The sequence below is a fragment of the Symphodus melops genome (genome assembly GCF_947650265.1).
Source record: "Symphodus melops genome assembly, chromosome: 10".
Taxonomy (NCBI): Eukaryota; Metazoa; Chordata; class Actinopteri; order Labriformes; family Labridae; genus Symphodus; species Symphodus melops.
This window is the reverse complement of record NC_136700.1, coordinates 27,607,197-27,620,359: the sequence shown is the minus strand read 5'-3', so window position 1 is coordinate 27,620,359 and position 13,163 is coordinate 27,607,197. Positions and strand designations below refer to the sequence as shown.

Here is a 13,163-nt window from a genome sequence, read left to right as displayed (position 1 = left end):
TCATGAAACTCTAATGAACAGTTTGTTGTGTCATCGTGGTTTTGTCTCATTTCTGGCCTCAAAAGTTTCCTCCATTTCGATTTCCTGAGAAATAGAAGGATGCTTTTATTTTTGTAACTTCCGTTTTTCCCTCCCCTGCCTCTCAGTATTGAGCTTGACCCAGTTTTTCTCATGCCTTTCTTCCCTCCTGTGATTTCCAGCCTGTTGCTTTTGGTCACATGATCATGTGGGCTGGCCAATCAGAGCACTGCATTCCTCCTGACCTTTGTCATGGCATTAACAGGTAAACAGGAAGTACAAGTTCCTGAGGTGAACTGATCAGTTTATAGAAGAATATAAACTTTATAAATCCTGTGAGGAGAAAATAAATGTTGTTGAACACAGACTGAGTTGTCGATGATTATTTATCCTGAGTGATGCACATCAGAGAAACACAAGCAAGGCTCCAGAGAGGAGGAAACAAGGACCATCAGGAAATGTGTAAACTGCTTTATGTCTGATTATACACGCACTCAGCAAGATGGCGGACTGAGTGTTCACATTTAATGAGCTCTCTTATAAAACTCCTTTTATTGATCGTATGTCCCCTTTGAACAAACAGCTCAAAGTCCTTCTGTAGTTTATCTGTAAAAACGTCCAAGAAGTTCATCACGCTCCTGAGTGACCTCGAGTCGACCTCACACACTCTGATAATGATGACAGCAGTGGATATATAGGAGCATGTCGGGTGACTGCTCATCCATCTAAACACATGCCGGGCAGGATCAACACAATACACCTGAGCTTCACATGTACTGATCCAACTATTGACTGACTGGTTTAAAACCATTAAGAGTGTCCAGTGTTGGACTGTGGGGGAAACTGAAGTGCCGAGCCGGTTTGGTGTAACAGGACATAAGAACCGAGTACACAGAACTGAGTCTGGAGGTCTTTCAGACAAAACAAAGTGAGGAAAAAATGAAGAGATATTTAGAAGGAACACATCCTGAGAAACAGGAAGTCACACACTGGTCCTCTCTCTGTCGCAGATATAAACACCACCAGTCACAGCAGTTAATACACAGATATTTCAGATCATTTGGTTTTATTGCACCTGCTTTGTTTAAAGCAGGGGTCTCCAATCTTTCTTCATATGATAATGCTTGTTAATAATCTTAAATTAACATTAAAGTCCAAGAAAAAAACATGAATATTTTACACTTCAGTCAGATATGTTACTGAAAACCAGAAAACAAACGTTCAAATAAATGAATGGTGGGAAGAGGTGCATTTACTGTTGTTGGATCTATTTATTTAGCGACCTGTTGGAGACCCCTGGACCCTGGGTGAGAGGAACCATGTCAGCTCCTGCTTCAGAGGAAGTACCATGGTGGTGAACTCCCTGCTGTTTAGTTCCTCTTTAAAAAAACACACTCTCTCTCTCTCTGACTGTTTCTTCTTCCTCTTAATTTAAGGTTGAGTTTTATTATTTTTATCCTCAGGAGATAAAGATTCTTAAAGGATCATAAAGTGGTCTTGAGGTTCAGGTTAAAATATGAGACTTTCTCTTTTAAATCAGAGTCCATCATAAGATCAGTCTCACCCGCCCCAGCAGAGGGCGCTACAGTTACAGTTTTTACTAAGTGAAAGCCGACCTTTGCTCAGCCTAAAGTGTGTGTGAAGAAGAGAATATAATTCCACCGTCGGACGGGTTCGAGTGAGGTCAGTCACAGAGACCAGACCCTGACGCCCCCTTTAGGAACATGTGAATACAGTATATACAGTATATACAGTATATACGGAATCTAAAGCATTTTTAGACTGGGTCCACGTCTCCACGTCATCACTGGGATAACGCCCTTTTTCTAAAAGAACAAATAAGTTAATGACTGGTCTCAGTGAGGGCCACGCCCCCTGCACACACAGATATTTATAGACTGGGGAAAGTCTTGGTCTCGGTCAGTGTGGTTTCTGAAGTCTCCAGACTCGAGCTCTGTGGATCCAGTTAAAGCTCACTGTCTGCATGTTCCTAAAGATGTGTCGGCCAAACACAAAGTGAAATACATCCACACCACAGAATGGATGAAGATTAGTCAGCACGTTAACCCTTTGTTGTGTATTTGATTAAAGGACTGAGTGGAAGCAGATTGTTCTTTGACTCAGGCGCTGAGTCTTCGTGGTCAGTCGATCAGAGTTAAGCTGAACTCCTCACCAGAAGAATTACACTCCTCCTCCTCAGATCTTCTTCTTTAATTTCTCCACCAGCCTGCAGCAGTCCCTCCAAGGGACTTTCATTACATCCAACTTATCATTATTGCTCCGCCCTTCGGCCTTCTCATCCTCTCACTGGTTCATGTCCTCATACAGCCTCGTTTCCAGAGTCCAGGATTTACAATCCAAGTCTGTACGTCCACATCGAGCTCGCCCTCTTCTGTTGTGCCGTTCTGTCTCAGTCCAGCTCTCAGGAATCGGCCGTCCTGTGCTCTACGTTGCACAGATTGTCTTTAAGGTCGACAGCGAGACGCTCCAGTTTCCCCTTCAGGAGAGTCCTGTACTGTTCCAGCACTTTGGCCAGACTGGTTTGAGTGGAACTGTTCCGTACTTCAGGATGAACCGACGTCTCCCTGTCATCCTGTAAGGGTCCAAACGTAGAATACCTTCAATGCTCAGTGAAATACATTTGGAAAAAATGTGCTTTACAGCATTGGTTCCCAACCTGGGGTCTGGGCCCCCCTAGGTGGTGCGCCAAGGGTGATGGGATGGGGGCGGGGGGTAACCCACTGACTGGATATTTTATGAAACTCTCTTTGAGTATGTGTGTTCAGCTCTCTTATCGTTTCTTAGGTTATAAAGTTCGGTCGACTCAGAAATGTAAAGGACCGTCAGATGTTTTTTGTACCTTAGCCGCTCGCCACTCGGTGTGGCTGCTGCCATCCGGCCTAAACTATGACCCCGAGGTAAACATCAGCACAATGGAAGAAAGCCATCCCTTGGTGGGGCGCGTTTGTCAGTGTTTAGATAAAGTGACGTGTCGGCTGAGTCCGGTTAAACTGCTGTAACTCAGAGTGATGTGTGACCACGGTTAGCACAGGCATGTGGACGCTAACACGCTAACCTGCAGGACGGACTGAAGTGTTAACCAATCAGCTGATGAAGAGACGAGCCTTGAGGATCATTGGGCCCCTTTTCATATTGAAAAAAACATTTGCTGACCAGCTAGCTACTGTTATACAACAGCTAACGCTAGCATTCCAATGATGCCTGGCTGATTTAGCGTTAGCCAATGTTAGCTAAGCTACGACACCACTTGTGCCTCCGAACTCGAGACGTGTGTGTTGGTGTTCTGATGTCTTCATGTTCATCACCTGTATGTGGAGGCTGCTGATCACACTGACATAATTTGTGACATGATGCCCGAGTCTCTCCAGCAACGACGCCTGACATTGCAAGGTGGTCTGCCTTGTTTCCTGTTGCACGCCATCTTGAAACAGCCGGAGCGCCCCAAGCACCTCTGCACGCTTCTGCTGAAACTGGACAAACACACAAGCTGTCAACATGTTGAGGTCACAGGAGAAGTTGTGGCTTTGTCACACGGCGCCCACCTGTCAATCAGCTCAGCTACACGCCTGTGAATAACTCTGATCCTTCATCCAATCAAAACTGCTGAGTCATCAAAACATTCCCCCGTACAGTGTGTGTGGATGGAGACATGAGCTAATCACACCTATTTGGATAAATGTCGCTCCATGCGTGTGTATTCAGTCACCTCCTGCTGCATGTTCGTACACTCTGACGGCCCCTCATGCCGGGTGTGTGTGTGTGTGTGCGTGTGTGCGTGTGTGTGTGTGTGTGTGTGTCAGTTCATATCAGGCATTACTCACGGTTTTGTTTGCCCATTCTGCTGGTTGTACCCAAACATGTGGTAGCTGTAGAGGAGAGGGCAACATGTGAGAACCCACGCAGTCATCCTAAGTAAATGAACAAAGTCACAATCACACATCGAACAACAACTTTGAGAATGAAAGCCCTCTGACTCACACACTGTCACACCGCATGTACAAAGACATGTTTATGACGTGTAGAAATCTACAAAAACATGGCTTTGCTGTAAAGGTTATGAGTCAGGTCCTGTGTCAAAGTGCACGCAGAAAACATTGTGTATGAAAATCATGACTTTTGATGTATACGTCCTTACCATGTCTTTCTTCAGCTCCTCAATCGTTTTCACCAGATTCTTCCTGGCATCGCGGTTGCACCAAAAGTCAACAGGTCTGCTGTGGACTCCGGGGGGATGGGTGGAAATCACTCCAATCAGCAGCAGCAGGACTCCTGGAGGAGCACACAGGGGACACGACTGAGGAGGTGCCATCGAGCTTCTTACTAGCACACAGGATTTCAGCTGCATGCTTGTGTTGCCTTCGATGCCTTTTTTGGCTCATCGTGCCAAAAATCCCACCCACAGGCTGCGCTCGGACAAGTGGAATTCCTCAATCTCTTTCAACTGTCAAAGTGCTGAAAGATGAGTTTACCTCAACAGGAGGCAAGGCTGAAATCACAGGCTATCGTTGATCAAAGTTTGTGATACACGTGGCACATTTACACCACCAACACCAGGCCTGCACCCGTTCACATCCACTTACTGCTAGAAGCCATAACCCACTCCTGCGTGCATGGTGTCCCTCAGCTGTAGTCCGTCAACCTGCATCTGTCGTCCACTCAGCTCCAAAGAAATCCACCCAGAACGTAGATCCTCAAATCTCCTTCAGTATCCAGGAGAAGAATTTTCTGTGCATAAGGCTCCGGCTCAGTTCTGAACACCCGAGACCTTGTATAGTCTGAACTCAGTCCAGCAGAAACAAGGATCCAACAGACAGCTCGGTGAGGGGATGAGTGCTCGCTTACTGAGCAAGCTTTGTATTTGATGAAGGACAAAGTTAATGTTTAACGCTGGATTCTCAGTGCAAGTAACACAAGAGGCTCCTGATACACAGTACTAACCCAGATACGACACCATGACCCAACAGTGAAGGCCCTCCTGGGTGGCACATTTATGAACCAGCTGCGTTGTGTTGTGTCAGAACAAATACAGATCCAAGATGACAATAAAACAGCAACAACATCAGCAGAGTGAGTTTAACCTGAAGTCAGATATGTTTGAAAGAGTCTGTCAAAACTGTGAAAACAACTTCTGTTGATCCATTCACACACTGATGGTAGAGGCTGCTGCAGAGTCCATCAGTATGAACTCATCCATTCATACACATTCACACACTGATGGTAGAGGCTGCTGCAGAGTAAAGAGTCCATCAGTATGAACTCATCCATTCACACACTGATGGTAGAGGCTGCTGCAGAGTAAAGAGTCCATCAGTATGAACTCATCAGTTTAATGATTATAATTATATTGTCATCAACACAACAGCAGTTCTTAAGAGATCTTGTCCACATCATCCTCATCCTCATCATGATGAAGGTGGCAGGTGTTCATACAAAGCTGGGTCTTTCTCTTTCTCTTAAAGGTGCAAAGGGACTCTGCAGGTCAAATGGAGTTTGGTGGTTCGTTCCACCACCAGGGGGCGACAGAGGAGGGCGCTGTTGTGAAGGTGGGATCAGATTCATTGGCAGAGCATAGTGGGCGGTTTCAGTGTGTGTGGTCACAGATGGTCTCACACACACACACACACACGGCATCAATGAGCTCTTTGTTATTATTCAGACGTGTGTGTGTGTGTGTGTGTGTGTGTGTGTGTGTGTGTGTGGAAGGGATGTATGCAGTGCATCCTCTGACAGCTGTGCGGCTCTGTGGAGAGAGTCATCACCATGGCAACACCAAGCATTGAGTACCTTTAAAGGGCTCTGCTCGCTCTCAGAGAGGAGGAAACAACAGGAGGATGTTCTCTTGTTTTTATCTCCTGAAGTCGCTCAGTGGACTTTCGGCCTGTTAAAGAAGAGTGAGCGTTTCTTTCCTAGTGTGGGGGACAGCGCTGTTATTTTAAACAAGGATGAAATGACCATCCAGATGGCGCCCTTGACTTTATCTGGATATACACAGAGAGGTAATATCTCCATATATAAGGAACATCTGTTGGTTCAAAGTGAAGTGATTTTTCTGTGGAGGTGTAAGAGATGAGATTCACAGAAGAAATGGACGTCTGTAGCTGTCTGTAATGTCAGTGAAGACTTGTTACCCGCGGGGGAGACGCAGAGAGGAGGAGCTTCTGCACGTGGAGGCAGCAATGTCTAAGAGGAGGAAAGACGAGGAAAAGGAGTGTATGCAGCAGCTTTCACAGTGTCCAGCGTGCACCCAGGAGTGTGACGTCGTCCTGATCCTGCCGTGCTCACACACAATGTGTGGTCCCTGCATCGCAGCTGGAGAGGGAGCGAGCTCTGGACAGCATCATAGAGTCCGTCCACCCGTCTGCTCCGTGCCGTGTCCCCGCTGTCGACACCCGGTGGAGCTGCCGTGCCGGACCTGGTCATCTGCAACTTCATGTCTGCCAAAACATCCAACCCCAAGTCGTGCACGTGTCAGCAGGGAGTCTGAAGATCCTCTGCAGCACGAGCAGGTGAGGGAAATTCAAACATTACACTGTTAGTGGTGCGAGACGAGTGCTGACGAGTAAGCTGCTGAAATTTGCCAAAGACACATATTGGAAACAAGAGTTCAAATAGGACAAAGAGCAACAAATAGTTTACACCTAAAAATGCAAGGCCATCAAGTATGTACACAAATATTCAAATCAGAGTCTGAGCTTCACTCTGACCCTCAGTGAACACTTCATTCATATATTTACTGAGAAGGACATCACTGTCTGAACTGCAGGGACGTTAGTGTTTGACATGAAACATACAAACTAGCAAAGCATCTTTCAAATTCAAAAAACGTTATTTGTCCCCGGGGGGCAATTCAAGGGCACACAGAGCAGTAAAGAACCTGCAACATGCAGCCCCCCCCCCCCCCCACTTCTATTCAAACTGATAGGAAGCAGGAAAGGTTTGAAACCATGAGGTTACCTTCTCAGGCCTTCACAGTGCTTGGACTCTTCTTTTTCACCAAACAACGTACAGCTGCATACTGCCCCCTGCTGTACAGGAGAGTGTAGCATCATGACGTTGACCTGTACTTTGAACCCCCCGTACGTCGGTCTTCTTTGGTCTGTCCTTATGTCCAGGTAGATGCACGCTGTCATGATGTCTGTGGCGTGACAGAACAGAGCTGTGTACACGGTGAGTGTGACCTTCAATACATCCTGTTTTTATGAAACTGACTTCCTTTAACATTTAACGGATCACTTTCAAAGCTCGTCTTGAATCATAAGGCAGAAATGTTGAACCACCTCAGGCTGCGTTCCAGATCAGGGTCTTCAGACCTCAGGGTCTTCCTGTTTATTCTGTCAGGACTTCCTGCCTGTGCTTTAACTGTCACTTTGTACACACCAGTTTTCAATAACTACAGTGAGCTGTGTGCACACAGGCTCCAGTTTCACTGAACCACCAGAGGATGGCGCTCTCGACCTTGGAGAGGAGGAGATGGAGCAGTCTGTCTGTGGTGAGCCGTCTAACTTTGTTCTTCTTGTGCTCAGAATAAACCTCCCTGATTCCTCTCTGCTCTGTGCTAGGACTTTGTTTTTCTCTGGACCCTTCCACTGCACATCCCTCTCTCCATCTTTCCAACTCCTCGCTCACCGTCGCCTACAAAGGACACAGTCCTCCTGGTCCACCTGGAGACCCCCTGGTTAGGAGACCCCTCTCTTTCGACCCCTGCAGGATCCCCGTCCCCCTGGTCTGTGCGGATGTGGTGATCAGACGAGGACAGTATTACTGGGAGGTGGACGTCTGTAACAGCTCCATCTACAGGATAGGTAAGATGTGTGATCAGTGTGTTTCCATCCTCCAGACTGTGCTGGACTCAACAGTCTCAGTGCCACCCTGCTCTTACACCCGTTAGACCTTCCTAAACACAAAGACATGGATCTGTGATCAAAGTGAGTCTCTGGCTAATACAGGAACTGTGATGGTTTCATTTGTCCATGCTCGTCCCTCAGCGGGTGCAGGTCCCAGAAACACCAGCAGCTAAAGCACCAACAAGCTCCCTATGGAAGGATTTATCCAACATGCTGTGCTGACATTTCACACTTCAAAATAAAACTTGTCAGGCTTTTATTTTGAATGTTTGACCTGTCTCCAGCTGAGAGTATTGTACTTGCGGTGTGCTTTTATTTTGAAATACAGTAAGGCCCTTCCTGTAAATGGAAGATGAGGACATGCACAGAAACAGGAAGTGGTTAGGGATCCAAAGTGATGTCATCAGGTGAACAGTAACAAAGGTCAGTGTGTGATGTCATCAGGTGAACAGTAACAAAGGTCAGTGTGATGTCATCAGGTGAACAGTAACACAGGTCAGTGTGTGATGTCATCAGGTGAACGAGACCCTGAGGAACAGCAGGGGACAAAGTAACAGGATGTTAAAATCTAAAAACAGGAAGCACTGATTTAAAGGCAGAAAACATCAGAGTCCACTATCTTTGATTTGTGCTGCGTCTTTTTGACGCCACGTCCGACAGGGAAAAGTAGGACTCAGGAAGATTCTGGAGTGTTTGGACTGTAAATCCTCACCTGCTGTTCCTGCCTCTCTCAGGTGTGAGCGCGCTGGACGCCTCCTGCGGCTGGTGGCTGGAACGACATGGCCCTTCTTTTTGTGCAGTGTACGACGGGAGCCTGGAGCCGCTCGGCACTGTCCCGCCTCAGATCAAAACCCTCGGGGTCTTCCTCAACGTTGGAGGCGGCGCCCTGAGCTTCCACAACCCTCTGACTCAGGAGCATCTCGCCACGCTTTCTACGCGCTTCAACCCAGCTGGAGTGCGTCCCGCTCTGGGCCTGCGTCAGGGTCGACTGAGGATACGCTGTGGCCTCCCCCCTCCTGCTCATGTGTTCCTCAGTAAGGACTCCAGCTACAGGGGCCCTCGTGGAGCGGGACCAGGCAGATGGCAGAGGGAGTTTGATTTCCAGTCAGTGAGGAAAGTGATACAGAAGTTTGAGGAGCTGGCAGTGTCGGACTCAGACTCTGGTCTGGTATCCAGTTTTGGATCATCCTGCTCCACCTTGGCTTCCCTTCCAGATGTGGGGATTCCTGGGCCGTTCCCCTGTGGGCCCCCAGGACAGGAAACTGCAGCTGAATAATAACAGCTTGTGAAACGCTTCAATGGGAGCAACAAACACACCCGCTGCTCCTGTGAGAGGTTTGATCTCAGCCGTCATTTCAAAGGCTAATTTTTTATCTGCAGGACTTTTGGCTGCCTGTTTCCACTCTCTGCGTGACCCCAGACCTGAAATTGACTCTCTCCCCAGGACGCAGCCCTTTCCCCCAACCAAACAACCCCCCCTGGTTTGGGATTGGGCCCCAAAGAGTCCTCAATACTGTGAAGTGTGAGGAAAGGGAGGGCTTTGAGCAGCATGACGCCTTGACGCCTTCATTTGCCTCTGTTTGACGGTAGACAGTAGGGCCTCTACAGTAGCAGTGTGCACGCTGTGTGTGTGTGTGTGTGTGTGTGTGCACTACCTAGAGTCTGTGCATTTTGGTGTGTGTGTGTGTGTGTGTGTGTGTGTGTGCGGGTGTGGGTGTGAGAAGACGAGGTGTGAGTACAGTGACACCAGCGGTGTTGACGCAGGGAGGACAGGTGGGGACGTACGTTTATCCCACGGCGTGCCTTCATAGGACAGTAGGGATGACCTCTCCTGACCCTTTGGAAACCACAGGACTCCTGAACACTTCAAAAGGCCCAACTGAGAAAAACAGCACGCATGAATTAAAGACAGCAGGTGATGAGCTGGTAAAAAAGAGATGAGCTAACAGCGTGGATGCTAAGAAGAGCTGAATGAATGAGTGTCTGCAGGAGCACGCTCTTCACTTCTCTTTGCACATTTAAGGTGAGATAAAAACGTGTTGTAGGGTTTTATCTACAGCTACACTCAAAGACATTTATCCCCAAATGAGTGACTTCCCCCCACGAGAGAGCGCTGCATGTTGGAAGGCTCAGAGTCATCAGACGTCCTCTTCTGTCTCTTCTTCGTGGGCTCTTCAAGGTTTGCACTCAGCTAACTAAGGAAATAATGACAGTGGACATCTGCTTCATTCCTGCACTTCCAAACTCTGGATCCAACACAGTTTATTTTAGGCATCGCTGATGTTCAAACCGTCTCTGTTACTTCTTAACTTACAATCAAGTAGGCTAAACGCCTCCTCCTGTGAAACCTCCTATTATCCAGTCCTGTCATCCTGTTTTTACAATGACTATTTGGGTTTTTTGGAAGGTGCAATCTCTGAGTATTTATTGAGACCACCCAAAATCATTGTAATACGAGAAAACACAACAACTAGCATTTAAAACAAGCATCAATCACAAATGTGCAACGAGACATTCAAAGACCAGAGTGGGTGGCACTCGTCCAAGTTTCCATTTGGCATCCTTCATTTCATGCACAGATCAGTTAGAGGGATGAGTCAAAGACGGCATGGTTACACTGTGGCCTCTCAGACCACTCATCACCACGACTGTGTGCTGATGGTTCACGGTCCAGGCATTTACCAGGCCAGCTCCAAAACACGTGAACGCAGCTTCTGGCGTGTTCAGATCTATCACCACTCAAAGAGTGTGGAAGCAATTTGACTCTTGTAAACAGAAAGGAGAGACGCTGGATGCAGATTTCAAAGGGCCGATGGGGGGAGAGGGAGAGAGAGAGGGAGGGAGGGGGGAGAGAGAGAGAGCGAGAGAGGGAGGGGGAGGGGGAGAGAGAGGGAGGGTGAGGGAGGGAAGGGGGGAGAGAGAGAGAGAGAGAGGGAGGGAAGGGGGAGAGAGAGAGAGGGGGAGAAAGAGAGAGAGAGGGACAGGGAAGGGGAGAAAGAGGGAGGAAGGGTGAGGGGGGAGAGAGAGAGAGGGAGGGAGGGGGAGAGAGAGAGAGAGAGAGAGAGAGACGGAGGGGGAGAGAGAGAGAGAGAGGGAGGGAGGGGAGAGAGAGGGAGGGGGAGAAAGAGGAGAGAGGGAGGGAGGGAGGGGGAAAGAGAGGGAGGGAGGGGGGAGAGAGAGAGCGAGAGAGGGAGGGGGGGAGAGAGAGGGAGGGAGGGGGGAGAGAGAGGGAGGGTGAGGGAGGGAAGGGGGGAGAGAGAGAGAGAGGGAGGGAAGGGGGAGAGAGAGAGAGGGGGAGAAAGAGAGAGAGGGACAGGGAAGGGGAGAAAGAGGGAGGAAGGGTGAGGGGGGAGAGAGAGAGAGGGAGGGAGGGGAGAGAGAGAGAGAGAGAGAGAGAGAGGGAGGGAGGGGAGAGAGGGAGGGGGAGAAAGAGAGAGAGGGAGGGAGGGGGAAAGAGAGGGAGGGAGGGGGGAGAGAGAGAGCGAGAGAGGGAGGGGGGGAGAGAGAGGGAGGGAGGGGGGAGAGAGAGGGAGGGTGAGGGAGGAAGGGGGAGAGAGAGAGAGAGAGGGAGGGAAGGGGGAGAGAGAGAGAGGGGGAGAAAGAGAGAGAGGGACAGGGAAGGGGAGAAAGAGGGAGGGAGGGTGAGGGGGGAGAGAGAGAGGGGGAGGGAGGGGAGAGAGAGGGAGAGGGAGGGAGGGGGAGAAAGAGGGAGGGAGGGTGAGGGGGGAGAGAGGGAGGGAGGGGAGAGAGAGGGAGGGATGGAGGGAGGGAGAGAGAGAGGGTGAGGGGGGCTGAGGGGTTCTATTCTAATGTGGGATGTTTCTCACTGTTGTCTTTTGTTCCTTTAGTTGATAAATTGCTCCATAAATCCTTTACTCCGTTCTCTTCACTTTTCTAAATCGTTGTTCACACTGAACCTTCAAATCTGAGTTTCATCATCCAGATTATTTGTGGTTTGATTTTTTTCAGTCTGAACACAAAAAGTCTCATGAGATCTGATGTTTCTAAATCTGATTCCTTCAGATCAGATTCAATCTGAACGACTCTGACAACAATGCAGCAGCCAGTATATCCTCCTTCTAACTTTAGATTCTGCTCCTGAATGCTCTGGATCTGATTGGACCAGAGAAGGTAGGCGGGGCTTTGAAGGCCGTTTTGGACGCCCCTGGGTTTGCCAGATATGAGAGCAGTTATCAGGTGAACAGGTGTTGCAGCGATGGAAGCGGGCAGTGGAACTGCTTCAGATAGAAGTGATTGTACCCGAGCTAAAAAGCCTCTGCATGTTTCTAATAAGCTCCAGCAGCAGAAAGCTGCTCAAACTAGGATCAATGTTGGAGATGAAACATGGAGAGAGGTTAGAACGCAGAAAGCTTTACAGACCCATGCAGAGCTGGCTAAACACTGAAGCTACAGTGTCCACCACATGCAGAGCTGGCTAAACACTGAAGCTACAGTGTCCACCACATGCAGAGCTGGCTAAACACTGAAGCTACAGTGTCCACCACATGCAGAGCTGGCTAAACACTGAAGCTACAGTGTCCACTACATGCAGAGCTGGCTAAACACTGAAGCTACAGTGTCCACCACATGCTGACCTGTGTGAGAGGAGGGGGCGGAGCCAGACAGCTCTCTGTGATGATTAGAAGTTATAAAAACCTTGTTCAGGATGTCAGTATATGTTGTCAGTATGAAGTGTGGTGCATGCTGACTCTCTGAATCTGTGTCCTTCATCAGAATCCAAAGCTTCACCTGCATGAACAGCACGATGCATAATGCTGCAATGATCATTGAACACAAACAGCCTGGACGTCTAGACTCATTATTCTACTTGGACTTTAAAGCGTCTGTAAAGAGTTTAGTGCCGGTTTGAAAACAAACTAAAATAAATCATGAGACCTTTATGAGGCAGAACAGATTGAGTTGTTAATATATGGTTTCTTTACTGTGATCTGTTCATGCCTGTAAATGCTGCATAAGGCTGAGGAGGTGTCTGCAGATGGCTCCCGTGTGTATGACTGAATAAACATTAACCATTTGCATATTAGCCCATCGGCCTCTTTCTGTTGCCGGCAGCAGCAGCAGCAGCACAGAAATTAGCTTTACAACTGGACTCTCCTTATTACCATCATTATCAGCATCTGCATAACAGGGGCTGGAAAGCATCATGCGCGTCCTGCTTTGTGTCTCTATCAGCGTTTACGGCGTGCTGTGAGGGACATCCTGCGTTGGAAGGCTCAGACTATGTGTCGGATTCTTCTTAAACAAGTGACCTGCTGCTTC

General features: G+C 48.5%; 1 protein-coding gene across 1 annotated transcript in view; it reads left to right on the top strand.

Annotated features, from left to right (window-relative positions):
* Positions 1-5,845: 5,845 nt before the first annotated feature.
* Positions 5,846-13,163, top strand: part of chrd (chordin) — a gene marked incomplete at its 3' end in the record, with an annotated part of 106,145 nt that continues 98,827 nt past the window's right edge. The window contains exons 1-4 of the mRNA XM_079354147.1: positions 5,846-6,545; positions 7,152-7,206; positions 7,454-7,528; positions 7,599-7,841. Coding sequence (XP_079210273.1) covers positions 6,147-6,545; positions 7,152-7,206; positions 7,454-7,528; positions 7,599-7,841 — 772 coding nt within the window. The 5' untranslated portion in view covers positions 5,846-6,146. The remainder of the gene's footprint in view (positions 6,546-7,151; positions 7,207-7,453; positions 7,529-7,598; positions 7,842-13,163) is intronic.